General features: G+C 54.8%; 1 protein-coding gene across 10 annotated transcripts in view; it reads right to left on the bottom strand.

Moving 5' to 3' along the window:
* ABLIM2 (actin binding LIM protein family member 2) overlaps positions 1 to 26,547 on the bottom strand; it is a 135,114-nt gene that overhangs the window by 71,575 nt on the left and 36,992 nt on the right. For all 10 annotated transcript variants that reach the window (XM_032333723.1, XM_032333721.1, XM_032333722.1 and 7 more), the window contains exons 3-6: positions 19,801 to 19,984; positions 12,808 to 12,923; positions 7,048 to 7,174; positions 3,744 to 3,837 (exon numbers count right to left, since the gene is read on the bottom strand). In XM_032333723.1, the coding sequence (XP_032189614.1) occupies positions 3,744 to 3,837; positions 7,048 to 7,174; positions 12,808 to 12,923; positions 19,801 to 19,984 (521 nt within the window). The remainder of the gene's footprint in view (positions 1 to 3,743; positions 3,838 to 7,047; positions 7,175 to 12,807; positions 12,924 to 19,800; positions 19,985 to 26,547) is intronic.

Raw genomic sequence — 26,547 nt, 5'->3', positions numbered from 1 at the left:
GGAGAATCTGTCGCAGCTCCCTGCAAGCCCACCCACCTGCCACCCAGCATGGCTTCTGCAGCCTCCCCATTAGCCCTCTGAAGCGCCTGGACAGGCTTCCTACCTGCACGGGGTCCTCGAAACAGAGCCCGATCCAATCGGTCAGCCCCCACGGCCCCTCTCCAGTGCCTACTCCCTAGGCAGGTCGGCTGGCTGGAATGGGCAGTGTGACCATGAAGACGGGCACCCTTTGCCTTCAGCCAGACATCTGGGTCTTCCTTCTCTTTCAGATCCTGCCACCTGCTGCCCCCCGCCCCAGAGCCTGCTGCCTGCCCAGCGGGGCTCCAGCCCGCTCTGGGCCAAGTTCAGGTGGTGGCGCGTCGGCGGCAACGGCTCCCCTTCTGCGGAGCCAGGCTCGTCTCTGCCCGCCCGCAGCTGCCGCCTCGCAAGGAGGATGCTCAGAGCTTTGCAGAGCCCGCCGACTCAGCCACGCTGGGGAACTCGAAAACAAAAGCATTAATCTTCCCTGGGAGGCCCTACATCCCCCACCACTGACGAGGAGGAAAATCCAGACCTGTTTCTCTCCTGTTCTTCATAATTAAGATGGTCCCTTCCTGAAGCTAAACCTGAGAGCACGTTCGTGGGCACTGAACCCCCCCATTCTATATTTGGTCCAGCATTAAATATCAAGGACATACAGTGCACATGGAGTCACCCACAGAGGGGAGGCCAGCTGATGACCTGGTGACAATAAGGAAGCCGCCAGTCTCCAGTATTTATCACGGGGCCAGCACTGAGCTGGGGACACTTCGGAGAGGATGTCTCATTGAATCCCTGAGCTACTAGAACGTTCTCTCACTCAGCACAGCGCTTGCTGAGGACAGGCAGCAGAGCTGGGGTCGGGTCTCCACCCCCGCCCCCAGGGTGCAGGGACCGATGCCTGCGAGTGCCCTGAAGCTGGCCGGGCTAGGTCCACACACCAGCAGTGCAACAGCTCAGCCCACCTGAGCCTGAAATGCACCCCACTTTCTGCCGTCAGGTAGCACAGTGTGGCACAGTGCTCAAACAACACACAAACTGATGTCTACATTCGGGGAGAGGCTGCAAGCCAGGAGGTGCTCTCACAGGTGCCAGGAGCCCGGGTAGCCCCAGTTCAAGTCTGGCTCTGCCACCTGCTTAGGGAGGCCAATGGCCCAGCACATGTGTGCGGGGGTCTGGAATAGCCTTGTGGGGAATGCCAGTCTGAACGACTGGCAGTGGAGAGATGAGGCCATGTCCCTAATACTTATAGGGCCACAGGTCCCATAAGAAGGTCATAGTTTCCGTCCACATATTCAGAGAATGTGGGTGTCAATATTACATCACCACCCAAGACCATACGTACAAGATGCCCGCCAACCCTTTGCCAACAGCTTCATCTTGTGACCTATACCAGCAGATGGAGCTGCAGACCATGAAGACCCCACCCCTGTGAAGACCCCCACCACGAGGACTCTTCCCCGTGAAGACCCCGCCCCTGTGTAGAACTAACACAGGCGCTGTGGGCTCTGGGGGTGGGACGGGCTGTCAGAAGGACCCGCATCGAGGGATGTAAGGAAGTCACCAAAGCAAGTGAGGACTGAGGTTCCCAGCCACAGACCCAGCTGCAGACACGCATGGATTCCCAAAGACTACACTCCCACTGCGGGGGTAGGGGCACCACACGCTGCCAGTAAGAGTGGAAATTAGGGTCATCTTTCTGGAAAGCATTTCCTAACTGTCAAGACTCTTCAGAGGGTCCCAGTTGTTGACTGAGTGCCTGCATTTCGATGAAGAAATCTTAAGAAAAACTAGAAATGCAAAAAAAAAAAAAAGATGTTCGTCACTGTGCTGTTTATTGTAGTAAAAAACTAGAGAGCTGGGCTATGTCTGATGATAAACAATCAGCTTACTACATTCTAAAATAGTCCTGTGATGGAATCTAATGCCAGATGGACCCACGCCGACCCCTGGGAGCACCCTGGACACCCCACCCTGTGAGCTAGCCCCGCACAGAGGCCTGCACACTCTCCCTGTTCACATGCCCCGTGCAGAAGACAGAAGCCCGTGGAGACAGTAGGGAGACCCATGGGGCCGGGGTCGGAGCTGGGACAGTGGCAGTCAGGGGATTGGGTTCTTGTTGAGGTGATGGAAACATCCCCAAAAGGAGATTCGCCGAGCACGCGTCTACGTGGATACCGACTGCCGGCGCGCGATATGCACTGAATGGTGCGGTCTACGAGCTACGTTCCCATGCAGCTGTTTAACAGAAAGGCCCACGGTACCCAAAACCCAACAGAAACAAAAATATGGGGACCTGCTACTTAGGAAATGCAACTTGGACAGACTCAGAATATAATGTTGTATCAACAGTTTGGTCTCAACCAGAATTACACGGAGACAGGAAAAACTGGAAGGAAACCAGCCAAAGAGCTACCTGTGCTTGCGTTATCCGTGCTCTGCCCCCAACGTGTGCTGTGCACACTCTCCGCGGTCCATGAGCATGTGGTCACACCCACCCTGAGGCCCCTCGCACTATGCACTGGCCTGAGGGGGTTCCCTTCCTGGGAATGAGGGGAGAGGCGGCCCTGCCCTGTGGATGGGTCGGACACCCCCTTCCCTTTCCCCTTCCCACTCGGAAGGGAGTGAGAGGGAAAGTGGGTGGGGGTTGAGGCCCTATGACAAGTCTGTCCCTGCGGTTCAGAGGGACATCAAATGTAATTTCGAGACAAACAGCTCAGCGCTCAGTGTGCAATTCTGCCGTGGCCCTGGGGATGTCGAATATGTGCCAGGCACCAGCTGTGGGGGCAGGCGGGGCAGGAACCTTTGGGGACTCTCAAGGGGTACCCCCACGTGTCCCACTGTCTCCAGCCTCCAGCCTCCAGTCTCAGCAGCAGCTCCACACTATTTAAAATGCCAGTGTGACCCGGGCATTCTGAGGCTCAGAAGTCTTTGTCGGGGATGGCGGTGGGCGCCCGACAGCCTCGTCCCCTCACCTATCCTCCCATTCCCAGAGCCCCATCTGTGACCTGGTGGGATAGGGTCCCTAGCACCCCAGCGGGCTCAGTGCACCTTCCTCATTCCCTCAGGTCCTCGGTGACCTGTGCCTTCTCTGGGAACATGGGCAGGCCCCAGCACAGAGCCAACAGGGGCTGAAGAATGGGGAGAGGGACAGGCTGAGTGTGACAAGCAGGTAGGTTGGGTATGGTCATCTCATGGGGTTTATCTTACTGAACAACTGTACCAAAGTGCACGCTGCGTGTATTTTTCATAGAGACAGAACCTGGAAACTCCCACCAGGCTCAAAAGACGATCTGTCGGCATCTCCCGGAAAGCCTGCCTACCCCATGACCACTGTATGACTGGGGCTGCCAGGTGACCACTCAGGGTCTCCTGTGGGCACGTGGTCTTGCCTTCTGGGCTCACTTCCACTCCTCCAGGCCTCAGATCCCCATCTAGACATGAGACGGCTGGACCCAAGCTCTCAAGCCCCCACCTCTCCAACTCCATCCGCTTTGCAAAGGGCCTGGGAGAGACAGCATCCAGGGAAGGCTTCCTGGAGGAGCTGGCCATCACGGAGCAGGCCTTGTAAGGCTGAGGAAGCTGCCCCCTGGCAGAGCTGGGAGGCTGGGGGAGGCAAAGTCTCAGGGGCCCAAATTCTTGCACAAACACACATGAACAGCAGACACCGTGAGAGGCAGGGGAGCAGGGCATGCCTCGGAGAGGGCATCCAGAGACCCACTCACCTCCAGCACATGCCCTGTGATGTACTTCTCACAGCCGTCACAGCGGATGCCAAACTTGGTGTGGTAGTCAGCCTCGCAGTAGGGCAGCCCGTCCCTGCAATGAGACAGGCCGTCAGGGTTTGTAGGGGGCTCGCCCGGGGGCCCTGTTGGCTGAGTGAGGTCTGATGGCTGCCTCGAGAGGCTCAGCTGCCGGGATAAGGGCTGCATCCGGGAAACCGTAAATAGGCCATCTCTCCCCGACCACGCTGCTCTTCCTTCCGGTTTACTCTGGGCCACGTTGGGCATGTGGGTGGGAAATGGCCTATTTACTCTCCAGGGGATGCTGAGTAAAGAGATTCCCTCTGAAGGGGGTCCGGGGCGCCTTCCAAAATCATGAGCCACTAAGCCTGTGTGACAAAGGTTCCCAAGCCAGGGTCCACGTTTGAGGAGGACGCAATGTCACATGGCATACATGGTAGGTGGGACAGCACCTCTCTGTCCCCTGGGTGAGGCAGCAGAGGCGTCCAGCCATGTGAGAGGGGTCAGGAGGGCCACGGGTGACCTGTCCACTCTGCACGTGTATTTATGGCGTGCCCACCATGTTTGTGGCATAGGAAAGTGGTGACAGGTGACACACGGTTTTGGGAGCCACTCCAAGGATGTGGGCAGCCTGGGACGACTCACTTCAATGCTGAGCCTCCCCTGAAGGCACAGTGAGGGAGGCAGCCGGTTTTCCCGGCTGCCGGTGGGAAGGTAGTGCGGGCATACAACCAGGCACAGCACCTAGCATGTGGTGGGAGCTGATTTGAAAGTGACTGGAATTAATTATTACAACAGAAAATGGCAGGAGGCTTTGTGGCGGCCAAGGGAAGGCCCAAAGGTGGGGACAAGGTTCCTGGCTTGGTGGCTGTGCTCCATGCGGGAGGTGCTGGTGGGCAGCAGCGACATGAACAGGCTCACACGAGACCACGCCCCTGCTCCGTGCCCTGGGCAAGTCGTGTAACCTCTCTGAGCCTCGCCTTCCCCAACCATAAAACGGAAGAAATGACAGTAAGTTCTAAAGACGAGAAGGTGTGGCTAGCGCCTAGCACACGGCAGGCACCTGCCAGTTGGTGGCCAAGGCCACTGTCATTATTAACCAGGCCTACCCCTTCACCCCCGGCCAGGCTGGGCCCGGCTGAGCAGGAGTTGGATGTGGAGGTCATTGGCAGGCAGGGGCACTGCTGCCTGCACACATCTCCCCTCCCCCGAACCAAGGAAGTTGCCCCGTTACTCCAGGTTGGGTTTTTTATTTTTACGCAGCTGCCAACACAAGGTAAGAGTTCTTGACTTTCGGGAAACCAGAGCTAAGACCCCCTCTGGACATTCTGTAGGACATAGGACAGGAAGGCTTCCTGGAGGAGGTGGCCTGTGGAGGAAGGGCAGTGGGGGATTATGAGCCCCTGGGGCTGCAGTGGCTGCAGGGTAAGTCTCTGACCAGAGAGGAGGAAGCCCTTCCGTCCAGGCGAGGAAGAGATAAATTGAGCCCTCGGGATCTTCTTTCAAATGCCACTGACCTCAGGGACCCTGTTATCCCCACCATGGGTGTGTGTGCCCCAAACCCAGAAGGCTCAATGATAATATCTCCATAGCAACACCAACGCACCTCCCTGTCAATTCCAGGACTGCTCTGGAGGCTGCTGAGTGACAGGCAAGCCGTGTGGGTGAGCTACCTCGGTAGCGAGCACCCTGGGGGCTGGGCACGTTTATTTTATTTTATGTTAAAGTGCTCTGTCTCCTGGGGCTGCCTTCATGGGAGTCACTCCCCTCCTTTCCTTCACTATGACAGAGGAGAGGCCAGTACCTTCCCCCGCCTGATCCAGCCCGGACAGAGGCTCATCTTGGCTTGGGGACTCTAGCTGAGAATGTTTTGTTTTTGAGATGAGTATGGACGCCACCCGGGGTTGTAGGACAGCAGACAGAGAGACCCCCCAATACTGTCACCCCGTTTCCCCCGTGAGTGGCCTCCTGTACAGGGAGGGTACAAGAGCAGCCAGGAGATGGAGGGGGCACACCGGTGACCTGATCTGGACGCCCAGTGACATGTACTCATGCTGTACTGTGTCTGTGTGTGAGTGTGTGCATGTGTGTGAATGTACATGTGTGCATGCATATGTGCATGCATGTGTACCTGTGTGTGGATGTGTGCATGCATGTGTGAATGTATGTATGCACCCATGTGTGCATATGTGCATGTGTATGAATGTGTGTGCGTGCATATGTGTATGCATGTGTGTGCATGCATGAATGTGTGTGCATTGATGTGTGTGTGTATGTGTGTACACATGTGTGTGCATGTGAGCATGTGCATGCATCTGTGGATGTGTGTGTGCGCACACATATATGTGAATGTGTGTCCGTGCATGTGTGTGTGAATGCGTGTGCATGTGCACTTTGTGCATGCATGTGCGGATGAATGTGTACATGCGGGTGTGTGCATGTGCACGCATGTGAGTGAATGCATGTCCGCGTATGTGTGTGCATGTATGCATGTGTGTGTGAATGTGTGTACATGCATGTGTGTGCATGTATTTGAGCACACACACAGGTTTCATTCTGTGTGGTTCTATCACACAGCCAGTTCCTGGGCCAGTTCTGCTCCCTCTGGCATCGAGAACCCGTAGGCTCTCCCAAATGAGCGGCCCACAGAGCCCCCCAACTCGCAGAAAGGAGCCTGCCCTGCACCTTTCAGCTGTCCCCCTAACTCTGGGCCAGAGGGGCTTCCCTTACATAGTCCCCAATGCCAGGGGCTGAAATGCACCCCTTCCTGGCAAACCAGCTGCTTCTGCTTGGGGCTAAGATCTCCCAGAGGCTCCACCTGCACAGCTTTCGGATAAGATGTGCCCTCCAACCCATCACGGCATCCTGGCCACGCGTCTGGGGTCTGGGGATATGGGGTCGGCCAGGAGCAGCAGCCAGATGGCCAGGCACTGCAGAAGTCGGAGCTGGGGCTGAGCCCTCCATCAGCTCTGTGACAGCTGTGGTGGCTCAGCCCTCTTCCCCTCACTCCCGCTGCTGGAGTCAGCTGGCCTCCACCGTGCAAGCTACAGGTGACCCAGGCGCCTTATGAGGGTGACCCCTGGGACAGGCAAGGGGACGCATTTACAAAGGCAGAGAAGGGGGCACGGTCTCTGTTTCAATCCACAGATTTGGAGCTGGGGTTTTTGCAGACCGCAATGAAAAAGCCAGGCTGCTAGGAAGAGATGCCAGGTAGGGGGACAAACACGTAGCGCCTGACAGGACAGGAGCGACCACAAGAGGGACGTGGGAAGAACCCGCCACTCACTTGCTTATGTACTCTGCGTCCAACTGCTTCCCGCACGTCTCACACTTAAAACAGCCCAAATGCCAGTGTTTCTCCAAAGCCACCAGGGACTGGCCATTTTTTATTTCTGTGCCGCAGCCTCCACAACCTGAAAGAAAAAAAGAACAGGACACAGACATCATCACCATGGGCCAGAGGCACGTGGGACCAGACCACTGGATCACCAGAGGCAAAAGTGCTTAGAGCCAACCTGTGGGAGGGGACATAGGGGACAGTCCAGCTGGGTGTACTGGAGGGACCCTGCGAAATACCAGCCAGTGTGAACATGTAGAAAACCAATCACAAAGTTCACCCCTGCATGCATTGAGCGCTGACTGCATGCAGCCTGAGCTGGGAGCTGACAGAGGCCATGCTGCCTGAGGCTGGGTGCCCACCCCCCACAGCAGGTGTGCCCTCGAACAATAGTGCATTGCAGGGTGGGGGCTGCTTAAAGGGGAGGCAGCAGGTCTGGGGGGCCCCATCTGTCATCTTCGGTTGACAAGGAGAATGTGAACCTAAGTGACCTGACCAACGTGCCGCCCCAAGGAGCTGTGCCCCCTGCCACTCCTCCCCCTGGGCGCTCCCCTGCCAGGATGCCCCTCCCAGGAAGCCCTCCCGGCCCACCCATCTGGACCTCCTTCCGTGGCCATCTGTACCTCATCCCAGACACAGAAAGACTGCCCAGTCTCCCACCCGTGTTCCTGCTCTGAGTCAGCCCAAGTCCGAGCCAGGCCCCAGGAGGGCAGCCTCGGGGATTCCTCCCTTGGCAAACTGCCCTCGGGTAATGCGTGCTTCTCATCCCACGGTCCCCACCTGTTTATCCCCACACCTCCTCTCTGCCTCCCAGTGTGCCCATCCCTGCTCGATGGCTCCTGGGTCCCAGGGACTCCGGGTCCTGCCCAGCTGCCCAGCTGCCTCGAGGCCTTCCAGCTGTGGGCGGCCACACCAGGGCCCCCAGCACTCTTTGGGTCACACTGAACCAAGCAGCCCTATCCTCTGTGGGCCCCTGTTTCCTTGCGGGCAGGATGGAGCGGTCCCATTAAGTGACAAAAGGCAAAGACCACACTCACCACGCCTGCACAAGGAGGTGCCTCCCACCAGGACAGAAGGGGACGGGATGCAGGCAGGTGCCTAGCAGGGGCTCCACAGATGCCCTTAGGACCCCTGCTCCTGCCCTGCTTCTCGGCAGACAGGGCATCATTGGCTTTAAGAAGAGAAAATATTTGATGCCCACGAAACTGTTGGTCAAGCTCTGGCTTTCCTAAGTTACCACACTGTTCAAATTCATGTGCAACACCCGACACTTGGACCTGCGCTCCGAGATCCAGGGCCACGAGGGACAAGAGCAGCTTGTTCATCTGGGGACCCTGGGGGCCCAGCATGGGCTGGCAGCTCAACCTTGCCGAGTGGACACACTCGTGAATGAGTGAATGAATGAATGGGGACCAAGAGAATGTCCTCCCCTCTCAAGCTCAGGAGGCATTCAAACCCTATCCCCAGCCCACTCCCTCCCTCAGTCCCCCAGCAGCACAGGGACAACACAACTCTGCAACTCGCACATGCCCCTTGTGGATTCAAGCAGTCTGGCTTTGAGCGCAGGCTTGCTCTATAAGCTCCAGGTCACTGCCTCGAAACTGAAACCGAGGATGACTGTGCTCCCCAGGGGACCCTTGGAAATGTCTGGAGACATTTTAGAGGGCCACAGCTGGAGGGGGCCTACTCCAGGCACCTGGAGGCTGAGGTCAGAGATGCTGCTCAATGTCCTCCAGCAGAAGGGATGGCCCCATGGCGAGAATCATCTGGGCCCAGTCAGCGGCGCCCAAGTCGAGAAACCCAGCTCGGAGCCTTAGCGTGCTTCTCCGGAAACACATAGAGCAGAGGAGCACACCACCCCGCATCACGCCTGGGGTGGCAGGGGGGCAGGGTGAGTAGCAAGAAATGTGGCCCTTGGAGCCAGGATGCCCTCCCCAGCTGTGTGACTGTGGGCAAGTCATGCACGTCTCTGTGCTCAGCACAGTGGGGATGCAATTGATGGGGGTAGTGAAGATCTAGGCTCGCACACTTGTTACGCGGCTGAGGACAGCTAACAGTTCTAGGCCCACAGGGGTGTCTGACAACCAACTCCGTGCACACAGGGCCGAATGCTGGGACTCGTGCTGCTGTTGTCACGACGGGAAGACAACGATGGCCTGATGTCCGCGGTCACCATCTGAGGATGCCTCCGACAGCACACTCTGCCTCCTGCCCCAGGGGGAGGGCCCAGAGGCTCTAGGTCAGTGTGTCAGCTGCAGCTGCAGGGGAACGCAGACCGGACACCAGCCTCAGCCCCTCACTCATCCCAGTGACCTCAGGAAGAGTCTCAGAACCACAAGCCCTGACCTCCGAGATAGAGCAATGCACTCGAAGGACCGTTGTCATGGGAACAGCAATCCTCACTTTCCAAACAAAACTGGAGCTCAGTGTGGCTTTGTAGGGCTTTGTAAATGACAGCACAGGATCTGGTGATGAGTCATCAGCAGAGGGGATGTCCTCGAGGGAGTGTGTCCCCACTGCTGAGGGCAGAGGTTGTCGGGAAGGCCACCCACTCACCCACACACCCTAGACTAGCTTATCATGGCAACGGCAATGAGCGCCAGCTGTGAACTGAGAGGGTCAAGCCCACTGTCACTCCTGCCCTCCAGGTCAAACCGGGTCAGGAAGCAGGAAGGGCTCCGAGTCGAATCTGAGCTTGACTTCAGAAAGCATGGAGCCCACTGAGGTCTAAAACATGCAAATGCTGATATGTTATGAGTGGGACCTGTCATTTCTCTGAAAGCCCCAAACAGTGGAAAAGTGGGAGCAGCTGCTGGGAGAGAGAAAGCGCGTTCAAGTGCACCCCACGCACAGGGGCTCGGAGCTAAACCGGCGACACCCACCCCTGACTGCTGCGCGAGGGCGTGAGGTGCGTGGCTGGAAGGTGGCCAGGAGTGGGTGTTGGCTGCTGGGGGCTGCAGCTCTCCACAAGGCAGGTGCACCCCAATAGCAGTCATGGTACCCCACAAGGCATATAGCTCACAGCTTTGCTGCCCTGTCTCCCAGGCAGGAGTGGGCCAGCCAGGGGGTTGGGAAGCCTCTCTCAGGGAAGAAGACACAGAAGCTCCAAGAGCCACAGACCAGATGGTCTCAGAGGGAAGGGCTATGGACCCTTGGCCCCGCCCCCTTCCTCCTGACTCTGGAGGGGCCTCGAGGGGCCCCAGCTCCAGTATGACCCCAGCTCTGGGTGTGACTCCATCAATGCCCTGGTTGGGCTGAGCCCCAGCTGTTGAAGCACAGACCCAGGGTGGCTGCAGAACGGGGGGCCAAGCCCAAGAATAGGCCCCAGGGCCCCTTGGCTCAGACAAAGCTGCTCCCCACTCTGGGCCCCCAAGGCCTTACCGCCTGCCCACCCTGCCCCAGACCCCTGCCCACACATACTTCTAATCCTGTGCTCAGTCCCAAGTCCCAGAGAGGGAACACAGCTTGCCTGGGGCAAGCAGTGGTGAATGGGATGGTTCGCCTGGGGCAGCCAGGCCCACAGCTGTCCCTGACATTACGGTGCCAGGCCCTTGGGAGGGCTGCCCTGTGGCAATGAGACCAGCAACCTGTTCAGAGCTGGAGCCTGGAGGAAGAGAAGCAACAAGCCCTCCCGGGGAGGAGATCCTCCTCCAGTGGGGGAGGCGGCCCAGAGCAGCCGCTCTTGTGCAAGCCTCAGAAGGAGGGGTGTGCTTCTCCAGGGATGGAATGACGTGGGCGTCCAATGCCAAGTGCTTATCCTGTTTCTAAGCAACAGACTCAGGGCCAGAGAGCAGAAGAGGGACTCCGAGGGATGCTCAGAGCCCAGGACTCCAGCTGGACTCCTACCTCTATAGCTGCTCCAGGGAAAGGCAGCTTTCACCTTTCACCCCTCTGCGGGGGGCCACAGCACCTCCCCCAGCCCCACAACCTGCAGGCAAACACACTGCTCAGGCTACTCCCGGCACCCCTCACTCAACAGCCCTCTATGGCTCCTCATTGCCTCTGGGACATGCTTGGGACTCTTGGCCTGGGTCTGCCCTCTGGTTTCCATCTCTGTTTCCTTCTGTTCCCTATTCCCGTGCAGCAGCCCCCCTTGTCCACTCACAAGGGTCTGAGGGTGGTCCATGGCACCTCCCATTTTCCCCCTGTTCTATGGAGCCTTCTCTTCAACGCCCACCTACCTGAACCCTTGTGTCAAGTTTCAGAAACAAGGCCACCTCCTTCGAAAGCATCTGTCACAGCAGGGTGAGTCCCCAGGCTTCAGAGTCTGAAGGCCTTGGCTCAGGCCTCAGGGGCACCATTCCCTAGCTGGGTGCCTGGCACTCACCTGCCTCCCCACCAGACTCCGGGCACTTCTGTGCCTGTAGAAGGAGAGGAGGCTTCCTGCATGGCACGGCTGCTCTGGGCACAAAAGGAAGCAGGGACTTGGAAGATTTTGCAAATGTCCATGCAGGAACCAAGAGCTGGTGATGAATGTTTAACACTTTCTAGGCACAAAGGAGGTGCTAAGCTGAAGAGTCTCACTGAACTGAAAGAGGGGACAGGTCACATTATTAGACCATCTGAGGTTCAGGGGAGCATTTGTTGTCTGGAAGGGTAAAATTGATATTTTAAAATAAATTTACATTTGGAAAGGGCAGAGCCTTTTAAAACTCTCACCAAATTCTCATTGAGTCCTGGTTTGGGCATATTTCCCTTTTTACTCTGGCTTCCAGGGAGCTCTGGACAAATTGTTTGAATGAATCTCGCCCCCTTTTTCAATTTTGCTTATTCAAGTTTTTTTTTTAATTACTATTTCAGATTTCATCATAACAGTATCAATTGTGAAGCAAATTCTCAGAAGTTCAGGCAATCCTGTCCTCCACAGGAAAGTTTTGAATGGAGGACTCTCCTAGCAAGCCCCAAATCCACAGCCTCACCAGCCAGAACTGCTGTTCGCTGGCCTCTCCAGGGGATGAAGGCTTCGCCTCCTTTCACTACTACCAGACCCCTAGGTCAGCCCTGAGCTTCTAGAAGCCTGCAGGTGCAATCTCCTTTGTTGAGAGGCACTCGAACCCAGCACTGGGGCACCACTGTGATCACGGCATACAGGGCGGGCACTGAAACTTCCTTCCTGTCCGGGAAGCATGGCAGCAGCAGGCCTTGGAGCACCAGGCCCCTTTTCCTGTCCCCACATCCCCCGTGGAAGCCATGGAAGGCGGCTCCTGCCTGCCTCACATTGTTCTTGCACTGCCCTGCACCCTCAAGGACACTCCAGCCCACATTTGTTCTGTGACAGTCTGCTACTGCTTCCAACAAGCATCTATTGAATACCCATGGCATACAAACCTGGGCCTTGCTCCTGGGGCATGGAGCAGTAAACGCAGGAACTCTCGACCTCAGGCGCCCAGAGTTCAGTGTTCTCCCAATGACTCCCCCAAAGGGTTTCTGAAGGGTCTAGAATTACCTGGAGCTGAATGTGTTTGTGTGTTTGTGTGTGTGTGTTTGTGTGTGTGTGTGTGTGTGTGCAGAGGAGGACCAGAGGAAGCCAGGAGGCTTCCTGGAAGAGGCAGGCTGGAGGACACAGACTCCCAGAGACTTCTGTCCCTGGTTCCTTCCCTGTGTCTGTCTATCCACAGTCACCGTTCACTCCCACTGCTTCTGCTTCGGGTCCAGGTGGTCAGGTCCCTCCCACTTTCCCTTCACCCCAACCCCTCTGCACCCACTTACTCCAGAGGCCCTGGGACAGGTGCGCGCTGCTGCCTGCTGTCTTGGGCAGGGAGCACTTCTGACACATGCATTCCTTCCCGTTGAAGGTCACTCGGTCCCCTGGCGGAAAGGGCAACCTGAAACAAGAGAGCACATGACCAGCCAGGATTACCTCCTGCTCTTCTCCTGGGTGGCGGTGGGGGGGGCAAGACTCCCCCACACATAGCACCACCTGCCCGGGGCCTCATGGAGACAGGCACCTCAGGCTGAGGACACAGGACCTCCCCATCCAGGCACCCCTGCATTCCTGCCGTGTGAGCCCCGGCTCATACCCAATGCCCTAGCCTTGGTTGGTCCTCTTCTGCCCAAACAGGCTGGATGGCGGGGCCCTGGTGAGGAACAGTGAAGGCCAGCCTGGTGCTTGGCATGTGGCAATGGACCAGGCAGCCTCAACCACCCCCTCCTCCATTCACCCCTGCCTCCTCTGACCACCCATGATGATTTGTTCATATCAGTTCAGCAACAATGGCACCTGCCAGCATTTATTGAGCTCCTACTGTGTGCCAGGTGCCACAAATTATAGTAGCTACCCGACATGCGTGCCTCATGTAATAACTCCAGGACATTTGTCCAAGCTGAAATTTCCTTCATTTTTTTCTCTGCAGGTGAGAAAACTGAAGTTCAGAGAGGGTAGTTAACTTTTCCAAGGACAGACAACTGATGCATATCAGAACCAGAGTCAAACCTTGACCTGTTCAGGCTCCAAAGCCCCCTGATTTATGTATCCACTTGGACCTCGAAGAAGTCAGTGCCTTGTACAAGCAGGCCTTGTAGACACAAAGGTATCACATATTCTCTCCCTTCTCTATTTAAGTTCGGCATTCTGATTATCATGAATGTTTTTGCATTAATTTTTAATTTTTTAAAATATCACATTAAAATATCATGTACCTTGATTGCTGATTTTTTTGGGCATCGCTGAAATCCCGCATCCAGACTGAGTCCCAGCCCTGGTGCAGGCTGGGTAGAAGCAGCAGAGAGCCACCTTGTGTCCCTGCACCAAGAATGTTCCCCCTGGTGCCTGAGAGGTGGCTGCTCTCCAGCAAGGGAGGGACAGGCCACCTGTAGGCAGGGCTGGAAGATCGATTTCGGTGTCCTACCCGTGTCCATCCTGGCCACCTGCTGCCACTGAGCTCCCAGCTGCCCCGGGGCCACTTTCCTTCCCCAGCAGAGCCTGGCCAGAGAAGAGCTCTGGGGCAGTAGCCTGCAGGATTCTCTGCACCAGGACATGCCCTTTGCTCGGGTTAAACCTTCGGGTCTGCCCTCTGCCTTCTCAGGGCTGGACAATCCCGTGGAGCATCTGGGTGCTCAGTAGGTACCTGCTAATGAGTGAATGAGTGAGTGAGTGAATGACTAAAGGCCTCTAGGGGGCCTGACTCAGAGCCCTCTCCTGCCTGGCCTCCCCATGCAGCCTTCCCGGTCACACCAGCCCCAGGCCAGTCCCAAGACGGCAGTGTCCCTCCCTGCAACAGAGCCTGCCCTAGCCCTCACCTTGCATGGCTGGTGTTCATCCAGCAGGTGTGTTCTGGGGCCCCAGGGGCCAGTTCCTGCTCTTGCGGACCCACGACACATACAGGATGAGCTGAATCCCCCTCCCCAGGCTTGGGAGACGATCCCGTAGACCTGGCTCCTCAGGGCCCAAAGCCTTGGCAGCTGTGTCACCTGCCGTCAACATTGTGCCCTGCTGCTCTCTCCTAGAGTGCTGCTGCTGGCTGGGTAGTGCGGGGTGTTGTGTGTTGGGCTAGAATGAGCATGTGCTCTAAGAGTAAGTTACTTACCCTGTATGGGTCCTGCTTCTCACCTGTAAAGTGGGACTTAAAATACCTATCTCATGGGGTTGTTATCCAATCCTCCCACCCTCCCTTCATCCATCTCTCCTTCCATCCACACATCCATGTATCATCCATCCATCCATCCAGCCAGCCAGCCAGCCAGCCAGCCATTCACTCTTCCATCCATCCATCCATCCATCCATCCATCCATCCATCCATCCAGCCATCCATCCATCCATCCAGCCATCCTTCCATATCCATCTATCCATCTGTCCATTTCCCTTCCATCTATCCATCCATCCATCCATCCATTGGACAAACTGCATTGAAAGCTCTAGCATACTGCCTGGGACCAGGTGGGGCTAAATAAATGATAGCTATTATTTTATTAGTTCAACTTTATTGAAATACACTTTGACAAATGCACCCATTCCTGTTATCAACACCACGGTCATGATATGGGACATTCTGTCCACTGCAAAAAGTCCCCTGTGACTCTATAGTCACCCCCACCCCCACCCATGGCCTCAGGCGACCATGATATGGGCATTCTGCTGCTGTGGATTGGAAATGTCTTTCCTGGAATTGCAACTGCAGGCACACGGAATCACACAGTACATAGGCTTCAATGTCTGGTTCAGCGCCCTGCCCCTGACATTCACTCCCATGGCTGTGTACATCTGTAGCTTGTCCCTTGTCACTGTGGAGTGGTGCTCCACTGGCCAGATGAGGGACAACATGATTCCATTCATTGCTGAAAGGCATCTGGGTTCTTTCCAGTTTGGGGATGTTACAAATAAAACAGATAAGATGATTTGGTGACAAGTCTGTCCAAGGACATGTGCTTCCAATTCTCTTGGGTACATACCTAGGAGTGGAATCACTGGGTCACAGGTAAACTCTCTGTTTATAACAAACTGCCAAACTGATTTCCAGACAGATTGTACCACTTTGCAGTCACCCTGGCAATACATGAGCATTCCTTCAGCTTCATATCTTCGTCAACGCCTACCTTTTTAGCTTTAGCCATTCTGGTGGCTAGATGATGGTGTTCCACCATTTTAATCTATTCTGTTGTGTGTGCTTATGGTTATTTGCATTGATTCTTCTGTGGAGTGTCTGTTAAACTCTTCTGCCCATTTTTAATAAGGCTTTTGTTTATCTTCTTATTGATGACTTACAGAAATTCTTTATATATTTTGGGTGTCAGTCCCTCATCAGACATATTTTATCTACCATTTGATGGCTTGCTTCCATACTTTACCAACATCTTTTCAACATCATTTTTCTTCTTCTAATTTTACTGTCACTTAGGTGTGCTGGCAACAAGTTCTCTTAGCTTTTGTGTGTCTACAGAAGTCTTTATTTTGCCTTCATCTTTTTTTTACAGAGCAGACACATTTATTCATGTTATTTTAATCACATACATCTTGGAGATACTTCAGTTTCAGTTCCAGACCACTGCAACAAAGCAAATATTGCAATAAAGCAAGTCAAATGTATCTTCTGATTTGCCAGTGCAGAGAAAAGTGATGTTTACACTGTAGTCTATTAAAGGTGAAATAGCAATAAGTCTAAAAACCAAAGTACATACCTTAATAAAAAATACTTTATTGTGAAAAAATAAGCTAGCCATCATCTGAACTTTCAGCGTCGTAATCACTGATCACAGACCAGCATGAAAAATATAATCATACAAAATTTTCGCATTTTGTGAGTTACCAAGAGGTGACACAGTGACATGAAGTGAGCAAATACTGTCAGAAAATGGCACTGACACACTCGATGCAGGGTGGCCACGAACCTTCAGCTGGTAAAAAATGCAGTATCTTCAAAGTTCAATATGCCTGTACATAATGTTCATACCATTCAGTGTGTGTGATTCAATGGTTTCTAGTGTATTCAGACTCACGCATGTGTCCCCATGATCAGTTTGAGGACTTTTTCATCACCCTAACAAAGCAACCACATACTCTCTAGTGGTCTTGCCTTCATTTATTGAAAGTCTCTCTTTTTTCCCCTTCCTTCCTTAATTCCTTTCTCTCTCTCTCTCTCTTTCTTTCTTTCTTTTCCATGGTATGGAAATTGTTTGATTTTTTTTTTCCCTTATAACTCTTTAAAGATGCTATTCCATTGTCTCCTGGGGGTGCATAGTTTAGATAAAAAGTCTGCAGTCATTCTTTCATTCCACTGTATATCATGTGGGTCCTTTCTCTTGTTCTGTGTTAGATTTCTTCTTATTATTTTCCAAAAATTTGGTTATGATGGACTTAGTATGTTTCTGTCATGTTTTTTTCTGCTTGGGGTTTATCAAGATTCCTGGATCCATGCATGGGCTTATAGTTTTCAAGATTGGAAAATTTTCAACCATTATCTCTTCAATTATTTGGTCTTCCCCCACCTTCAGGGTTTCTCCCTCTCAGCCCAGACAGGCAGAAAGATTCTTTATACACAGATCCCTGAATCTTTCTTCATGTGTTCCAGTCTTTTCTGTCTCTTTGCTTTAGTCTGTATAGTTTCTGTTCTTATGTCTTCAGGTTCACCAAGCCTTTCCTCCTCAATACCTAGTTTATTGCTAATTCCTTTGAAGGGATCTGTCATCTCAGAAATTGCCTTTCTCATTTTCAGAATTTCCACTTGGCTTCTTTTTATTCCTTCTATATGACTTCTCTTACATTCACATTCTCCTTTAAATACCTAAGCATATTTTCAATACTGTTTCAAAGCCACCATCTGCTGGTTTCACATCCCTCTCATTTCTGGATCCCACAGCTATTGGGTTTTGATTCTGGCTTTGGGTCTCAATGCCCAGCTTCTATGGCTAGTAACACCTGAGTGGACACTGGGTGCTGCCAATGCTCTGTTGCTCAGGGCTGGATTTCCCATCTTCCTATGAAGAGTGGTGGAAGGCAGTTAGCCCATTTGCAGATCAGTGCAAACCTTTGGGGGTTTATTCTGTCCTTCGTTTCAGTAGGTGCTTGTAGCCTTTGCTCTTGGGCTATTTTACTCCTACTAATAATGCACAACTTAGCATCCCCACTGCATACCTGGGTCACATCTTAAATGTCTCCCAGCCCTGGGAACCATTCAGCTTACAGCAATCCGGCCATTCTTTGTCCACCTTGTGAAATGTCCTCTATGCCTACATGGCTTTGTGTTCAGTGATGTCTCAAAGGTGCCCCTACGTTGCTCTCTGCACTTGCTCTGTGTGGCTCCCTCCCCCTGGCATACATCCCCTGCTGCTCTTATCACTGCCTCCTGGCCCAGTCTCCTCTCCTGGTAGTGCCACTCCAAGAACTGTCACCAGGCAAAAAGCTGGGTGGTTGCAGGGTCCGTTGCCTTTGTGGTCCTGCTCTTTGCCCCATGCAGACTGTGCCCCAATGTCTCCAAACAATTAATTCATGTAGAGTATTGCAATTGTGTACAGAGGGTGTAAGTCTGGCCCAGTTACTCCAGTGTGACAGAGCTCTCTGTTGTTATTTTTAAAATGGAAGATTATCCAGAGGTGATCTTTCAAACTTATTCTGATTATGTCCCCTTGTCTCTAAGCTGTGTGCACAGCAATCAAACATTGGATTGTCCTTGTGGGAACTCAGACCCACACACGCTGCAACAGCACAGTGGCTCTCGTTAGAGATATTCCCTGTCATTGTTCCCTCCTCTCTGCATCCCTCTGATGAAAACATTCACTTCTATCCAGCACACAAGCCCTAACCACAAACAACAGCTTTGGCAACAACACTCAAAAAGTCCCCCTTGAAACTGGGTGTGGTGAGCCTGAGAAAACAAGAGCAGAAGATAAACTCGGGGTTCTTTTTACTCTTTGCATCTTCAACATAGAACTTCTTCCGGGGAGCAGTGTGTCTAGGGCAGGGCGTGGGGTGCAGGAGGTTTGCTCACATGGGAAAGCTGCTTCTGGGCTCTCTCCTAAGTCTCCAGAGGTGCAGGGTGGAGCAGGGTGCTGGCTGAGGCCCTGCTGGGGGGGTCAGGCTCTTTCTAACTGCAGCAACCCTCCACTTCTTCCCTGCTTTGGGCCTTTCTCATGGATTCTAGGGGGCAGTAGGGAGGAGAGACAGAGAGAGGGGAGGTAGGGACCCCAGGGCAGAGGTCGTGGCAGGACCCCAAGTAGGCACACTTTAAGACCTGCACGGGGGTGGTGGCTGGGAAGATTCTAAAAAGAGAGGGACCCTTCCCTAAATCTGTAAGATACCCATGCTTAGGGGCCATGCACCCAGTGGGTGGGTGAGGGGCCACCCACAGATCAAGGACCTGGGAGCAGCTGAGGGGTCGTGGTGGGTGGACAAGGATGGGGTGAAGTGTGGACCTCACAGGCACCGATGTGAGAGAAGAAACACACGGAGGATGCTGGGAGGAGAGGAGCTCAGCAAGGAGGCCAAGGAGAGTGAGGAGGGAGCTCCTCCCCAGAAGCCCAAGGAGGCCCCATGTTGGCAGCCTCCGAATCTGCCTCTCTGCCACCACCCCCACCCCCCACCAGGAAGGAGGGCCTGGTCCTTCCCTTCAGGCAAAGGGTGGAGGCCTGCATGTTCTGGGGTTGGACAAAGGTATGTCTTGGTGTATAGCCATCCTGTGTCCACCTGCCACCCCGGGTTTGTGCCCTGCCTCCCCTCCCAGCTGTGGCCCAGCAGGAGGGAGGGGGGATGGAAGGAGGGAAAGAGGAAGATGGAGTGAAAAGGGAGGAGGCAGGAGGATGGTGGGGGGAGGGGGAGGAGAAGGGAGGGAGGAGGCAGAAGAACAGAGGGAGAAGAAGGGAGGGAAGAGAGTGGAGGGAGGGAGGGAAGGAGGGAAAATGGAGGGAGAGAAGGAGAGAGGAGGCAGGAGGACAGAGGGAGGGGAGGAGGAGGAGGGAGGAGGGAAAAGGAGGAGGGAGGAGGAGGGAGAGAGGAGGAGGGAGGAGGGAAAGGGAGGGAGGGAGGAGGGAAGGAGGAGGAGGGAGGAGGGAAAGGGAGGAGGGAGGAGGAGGGAGAGAGGAGGGAGAGGGGAACAGGAGGGAAGGAAGGAGGGAGGAGGGTGAGGGAAGGTGGTTGGAGGGAGGGAGGAGAGAGGAGGGAAGGGGAGAGGAGGGGAGAGGACCGAGGGAAGAGGGAAGGAGGGAGGTGGATGGAGGAGGCAGGAGGGAGAGGGGAGGAGGAGTGGCGCCAGCAGCCCAGCGGTCCCGACTCACCGGCACGTGGCGCACACGAAGCAGTCGGGGTGGTAGGTCTTGCCCAGGGCTGACACCACCTCGCCCTCGATGAACTGGTCGCAGCTGAAGCAGCGGGTCCCGTACAGACGCTGGTAGTCCCGCGTGCAGATGTACTCTCCCTGCCGCACGAAGAAGCCACCCTCGGCCAGGTCACAGCCGCATGCTGGGGGGAGACACCGCGTTGGTGGGCTGCTGACGGTCCACCAGGTCCCGCCACACACAGCTCCCCCTTGATACAGGCCCCAGGGCAAATCTGGGGTGACTCGTCGCACCCCTAGGGGGCTGGGTTCCAGGAACAGACCGTGGCTCTGGCCCCCCAGCCTGGTGCTGAGTGGACTTTCTTGGGGAAGCTTCCAGAAAAGCAGCACCGATCTGGGACAAGAAGGAGGCTCTGCAAAGGGGCCAGCATCTGTGAGCCCAGCAGGGGTGATGTGTGGATGCCCGCAAGCCCCTCCGTGACTTCAGTGGAGCTGTTCCCAGCAGGAAATACAACGAAGCAGGAAGGTGCTCTGTTCTGGATGGGAAGATCCCAATCCCATGTGGTGGAGGACAGGTGCATCCTATGGTTGCCCCCTGGTGGCAGAGAAATCCTGTTGCCCCCTCCCCGACTCCGGCCTATTTCAGTGTCCTAATATCTGTCTCCCACAGTGCAGACAAGGCCAGACCTCCCACAGGAAGGAGGGAGACAGTGAATACAGGAATACGAATCCTTTCTGGGCACTTCGCTAGGTGGGGAAAGGGGCGACTTTCTCTGGACAGCCTGCCAGTCTGAGTGTGGGACACCCATGCATCCACTCCCCCTACACACCCTCCAGCCCAGGGGCACGTGGGAGACACACATGGTTTCAGAGGGAGCCGCCTCTACCCAGCCCAGCTGGCCCAGCCCCTCCTCACCAGAAGCGAGGAGGACACCCTGCACCCCAGCCCTGCCAGCTGGGTCAGTCCGGGGTCCTCGTGGGTCCCAGCCCCCAGGCAGCATCCTGAAAACCATGTCTTTCCTTCCTTCCTGTCTCCCTTCCTTCTTCCTTCACCATGTTTTTGAATCAACACTGAAAATGCTTCATCGACACATCAGCTGATTGCAAAGGATGCTATTTCTGGTGAATTCTAAGGATCGGCATCTTGACATTGAACTCATGTCATCCTTTGGGGCACATCGAGTGAAGGGTAGATGCCAAAGCAAGACCACCAACACCTCCTTGCAAAACCCCCAGCCAACTCTTGGTAAAAGCAGAAGCTTTCACCTTATCCCATTTCTGCCTGGAAACCCACATCTGCTCAACTTCCCTAAAGCACGGTGCATGGACATAAGGCCCCCGATGCTCATAGCAGCAGTGTCCACAGTTGCCAAACTGTGGAAAGAGCCCAGATGGCCATCGACAGAGGAATGGATGAAGAAGATGTGGTGTATATATAAAATGGAATATTACACAGCCATCAAAAGGATGAAATCTTGCCATTTGCAACAACATGGAAGCAAGTAGAGGGTATTAAGCTAAATGAAATAAGTCAATCAGAGAAAGACAATTGTCATAGGATCTCACTCATAGGTGGAACTTAAAAAGCAAAACAGGATCATAGGGGAAGAGAGTGATAAATAGAACAAGACAAAATCAGAGAGGAAGACAAACCCTAGGAGACTCTTAATCATTAGGAAACAAACTGAGGGCTGCTGGAGGGGAAGGGGGTGGGGGATGGGCAGTAAGGAGGACACTTGGCGTAATGAGCACTGGGTGTGATATTAGACTGATGAATCACTGACCCCTACCCCTGAAACTAATAAAAAAAAAAACTAATAAGAAGAGTGGAAGTGCCACATTGTGCTCCCTAAAACAAAATATTCCAGAGTGAACATGGACATTGGTTTATTAGGAATTTCTTGTGCTCACAAGGCTCTAAACATTTAATAAGTTATCTGGATTGTGTTTTTTTTTCCCCAAAGATTAGCAGAAAGCTATCAAAATAACACAGACGTTATACATGCTGGCAGGTCAGCTGAGTAACAAAGGAAAGCCTTCATGCATCAGCACAAAGGGCGGGAGTGACTGAGGGGAGCTCCCAGTGGCCGGTCAAGGGAGCCCGGACCAGGCAACCACTCCCTGGCTTAGGGCCGGGAGGCCTGGAGGTGAGGGCAGCCCGGCAGCCCCAGCCCCAGCCCCAGCCCCAGCCCAGGCGCCTTCTCAGGCAGGGCAGGTTTCAGAAGCACAGCTGTGGAAGGTTGGAGTCTGGAGATGGAAGCTCCAGGGAGTCGGGGTCCCCCGGGGCCCGGTCTGCTCAGCCTGGTCAGCAGGGGCCCCCCTCAGCTCATGGCTCACTACTCCGTGCCCTTTCATCTGCCACCTGGGAGCCCAGGCGTCCCTGCAGAGAGGGGTGCACCCTCAGCTTGGCTCATCCCCCACACTAGGGGAGGCAGTGGGCCTCTCCGGGGTCCCCCTGTCCCCTTGCCAGGGCAACAGGGCAGCACGTGCTTCTCCCTGTTCTGGACACCGGAGCAGTGCTCAGAGGAGATGTTAGCCCTGCAGACAACTGAGAGCCCAGAGGCTGGAGTGGCCTGGCTCTGGATCCCGGCGTCACCTGTGCACTTGGCTGTGCGCCCCGGGCAAGCTCCTGAGCCTCTCTGGGCCTCTGCAGCTTCCTTCGGAATGCAGCCCACTTCCAAAGTAAAAACAGCTGCACAGAAAAGCATCCTCTGAAGCCCGAGTTACGCAGGGCCCCATCAAGGCTGTGGATGCACCCACGTCACTCATCCCTGGAGGCCGAGGCCGTGGTCAGACCTGAACTCCCCAGACCCAGCGGGAGAGTGTAAACCTTTGATGTTGTCTTGTCTCACAGTGCACGCCCAGCAGGGGTACCCCAACTCGGGAAGAACAGCCCACCGGGGCCCTGCTAGGCATCTTTTTCTGTGAAAAGATAGCCATGGAGCACCAGGAGGGCCCAAGGGTACCCAGACTTTGGTGTCTGGCTGTCTTCCTGATCTTTGCAAGCATATGGTGGTGTACCCTGGATGAAAATGTGCCCAGGCACGTAGTGCCCTGCTGAGACCCCGTGAGTCAGCATTGCAGACCCGGGGAGAGTCGATGCAGATGCTTTCCTGGCTCGCCTGTCACCTCCGCTCCTGACCGGCCTGCAGCTGCCCCAAGCTCGTCAGGTCATAGTCAAAACCCTGACCTCTGCCCGCTCAAAATCGAAACTCTAGATTCATTAGTAATCTAAAAAATTCTCATCGGGGCAGTCATGACATTCTATCTTCCCTGTCAAATTAGCCAACACTGATACAGGGGCGCGGAGCAGCTGTGGTTGACCCCGAGTGTCGGTCCCCCCCACTTCCCTGTGGTCATTTATAAGAAACGCTCAGGAGCACGGGCAGCAGTGGGGAGACACTTTCTGGAACACTGTTTGGCGCTGACTCTAAAGAACACGGAAACCACTCCTACCCTCTGACCATCAACCTCCTTTTGGGGACTTTAGCCCCAGGAAATGATCAGGAACCCCCAAAGAGTTGTTGCTGCTGCATTACACATGCTGGCACACCCTGGTACACTGGGTTCAGAGTCCAGCAGCCTGGGTGTGAGCAACTTGATGTTGAAGCCCTGTCAGGATGCGATCGTGGGCACAGAAGTAGGGCTATGACATGACGCCCAGGTAGAGAGACTCACAGAGGAGAGGATGGGGGAGGCTGCACACTGAACCTGACAGGGATCCCCTTGGGTGGCCCCGGAGGGATGTGACCCACTATCCCCTACACCTCTCTGTGCTGGGGGATAGAAGAGGGAGCAGCTGGAGGTGGCCCCCATGGCCTGATCAGAATGAGCCAACCCCGGGGCTCATGGCCACGGCCAGCCAGGGCTTGCCCGATCCCTGCCCCCGGGGACCCTCCATCTGTACCAACAGTCCCCTGTTGCCAGTCTCATCCTGCCACGTGGTCCATGGATCCTTGAGCACCCTGCGTGGGTCTGACTGTGTGGAAGGAACGTGCCCTGGGCAGGCGGACGGCACCCATGTATCTGAAGCTTTCCTTCTGTTTTGGAAGCCCTTGGCTGGTTTCTCATAAATACCCCGGGAAGGACCCAAAGGGAGAAAATGCAGGCAGTTTTGCAACATGTTTGGCACATTTCTATTCTGTTTTGCAGCCTGAGAATAGAGCTGACTGGATTTCCACTCCCAGCCAAAATCACACGTCCTCGCAGGGTGGACATGATGGGCTCTGGCCCCCAGGTCCTTCCCTGCACGCCTACTGCGTGTCCACACGGCACACCCAAAGCGATCTCTGGAAACAAAGGTGGACCAGAGCCCTCCTCTGTCCATTGTCCCCGGGTGTCAGAGCCAGGGGTCTCACAAGAAACCCCCTCCCCATTGCTCATTCTGCGTCCATCAGGATGCTCCCTCTGTCTGCAAGGCTCTTCCCAAATATCCCTCAAGTCTTCACTCAGTTCACCTCCTCCATGAGACCCACCCTGATTACCCAGTTGAAAATAGCAACTCCTCCCTCATTCCCATGCCTGCCTTTCCTGAGGCCCTCTTCCACATTCCTTGTAGGGCACCTAAACAGAATGTATCTCTCCTATCCAGTGTTTTATGGTCTGTCCCCCGCACTAGGACATGATCTCCACAAGGACAAACATAGCCGTTTTGCTCATGAATGCCTCTCAAGCACCCAGAACACGGCGTGCATACAGTAGGTGCCCAAGAGATCATTGCTGCATGAATCCCAAGGTTAGGAAACGTGTCTGAGACCCACATGAGCAGCAATGACAGGGGTGAGATTTGTACCCAGACCTCCAGGCATCAAAGCCCAAGGCTGGAGCAACCATGAAGGAGAGTATAATTACACAACCATTTCATGGATTTTCCCAGGTAACCTGGGCCCACCCAGTAAGTGCCAAGGTGGCAAGAACCCATTACACTGGGGCCTCTGGTGAGAAGCTGTGCTAAACATGTTTACCCGGCGACATGCCCACCTGGGGACAGACGGGACTGGTCTCGGGGAGTCGCCGCCCTCCTTTCCGGTCCTCTGTGCCGATGTGGGTGGGCCCGGGACCCAGTTCTAACCAATGAATCCTATTTGAAGACTTTGGGGAACCTTGGGGAAAGGGTTCTCCCTGGTCAAAGGGAGAATCATGTGAGGAGAGAGCCCTTTGCCTGTGCACATCCCCCCTCTCCAACCCCTTCTCCTGTTGGATGCTACCCTGGGAGGATGTGATGCTTGGAGCTACAGCAGTTACTCTGAGACCATGAGGAGAGGCACTGCTGCCATGCACAGGATGGGGGAGAGAGAGAGGGGATGGTGAGGGTGGGGAAGCAGAAAAAGAATCTGGTCTTTAAGGACCTTGTTGAGCTGTTAAATTCACCAACTCTCAGGGGTTAAAGGGGCCACTTCCAGACTTCAGGTTAAGACAATCAATATCCATGTTGCTTAAGACACTGTGAGTTGGGTATTCATTTTGATTCATCCAAAAGTAGCCTCAGTGATTCCTAGGCTTTGCATTTTCATGAAAACCTGGATAAAAGACCAGTCCGAGACTGTGGGATTGTCATGCTTCAACAACATGGCTTTTCCCAGCTAGCAGATAATCTAGAAACGTCATTCCTCAGTCAGTGAATCGGGGGCAGCTCTGATCCCCATGGCCATGGGCACAGCTGGCAGGCATGGGGTGAGGCTGTACAACTGGCCTTGGAATGGGGCCCACATGCCCACAGGTCCTGCCACCAAAGCCACTACCACAGGAACCACGGGGCGGGGCAGCTGCTGTCACGGGTCCAGTCCAGGAGATGCTGGTCCCGCCCGCCACCTACCATGAGGGAGGGGGCCCAGCTATTCCTGCATCTGCTCAGGAGCTAAAGGTTGGAGGACAAAGTGATCTGGCCCAGATGACGCTGCGGGAGGAGGGGAGGGCTCCTGGGGCAGTCCCCACCTCCCCTCAAACCTTGTGGGTCAAACCAGGACTCGATTCTGGAGTCTCATGCCTTCTCTTGCATTCCTAAGGTCGGCGCTTACAGACAATCCTTTTAAACACGGTGGCTGCTTCCCCTGTGCCTTTTGAAATAACCTTTTAAAAAGAGCATTTTAATGGATTTTGCTTTCCAGACACAGCAAATTTGTCTTGTGGAGAGTAGAGAAAATTAAACCAGACAAATCCCATAATAGTCTGGGAAGCTCTGATGAAAAGGGAGAGATGCTTCAGGTGGGGAGAGGGCACTGACCATGGCAGAGGGTGGAGCACTGAACATGGGGGGGATCTCAATGACCAGGGTGGGAGGGAGGGCACTGGCCATGGCGGGGGTGGGGCACTGACCATGGTGGGGGTGGGGCACTGACCACAAGGGGGGGGGCGGGTAGGGCACTGGCCATGGTGGGTGTGGGGCACTGATCAGGGTAGAGGGGCACAGAGCACGGTTAGGGGGCAGCCTCAAGGGCAAAGGCATCCTTTTGGACAATAAGGACATTAAGTGGGACACTTAAGGACACTAAGTGATTGCTAGTCTCACACCCTCACCTGGGGCTGCTCCATCCTTTCCCAGAAAACAGGCACCTCCAGGTGCGCCCCTCTGAAGGGCAGGGGCAGGGTCGCCCTCAGACTGAGGGTCCCAGGGCACTCCCATTCTCCGCCAGAGGTCGTGCCACCCCAGAGGTTCCTGGCTGGGGGGCACCGGGGACACTCAGTTCTCCCCTGGGTCAGTGGCACTCACAGACCCCCATGTCTCCCATGGCACTCTGCCCCTCTCCAA

The sequence above is a fragment of the Mustela erminea genome, chromosome 2 (genome assembly GCF_009829155.1).
Source record: "Mustela erminea isolate mMusErm1 chromosome 2, mMusErm1.Pri, whole genome shotgun sequence".
NCBI lineage: Eukaryota > Metazoa > Chordata > Mammalia > Carnivora > Mustelidae > Mustela > Mustela erminea.
The sequence above is the reverse complement of the archived record's forward strand: the minus strand, read 5'-3'. Positions and strand labels throughout refer to the sequence as shown.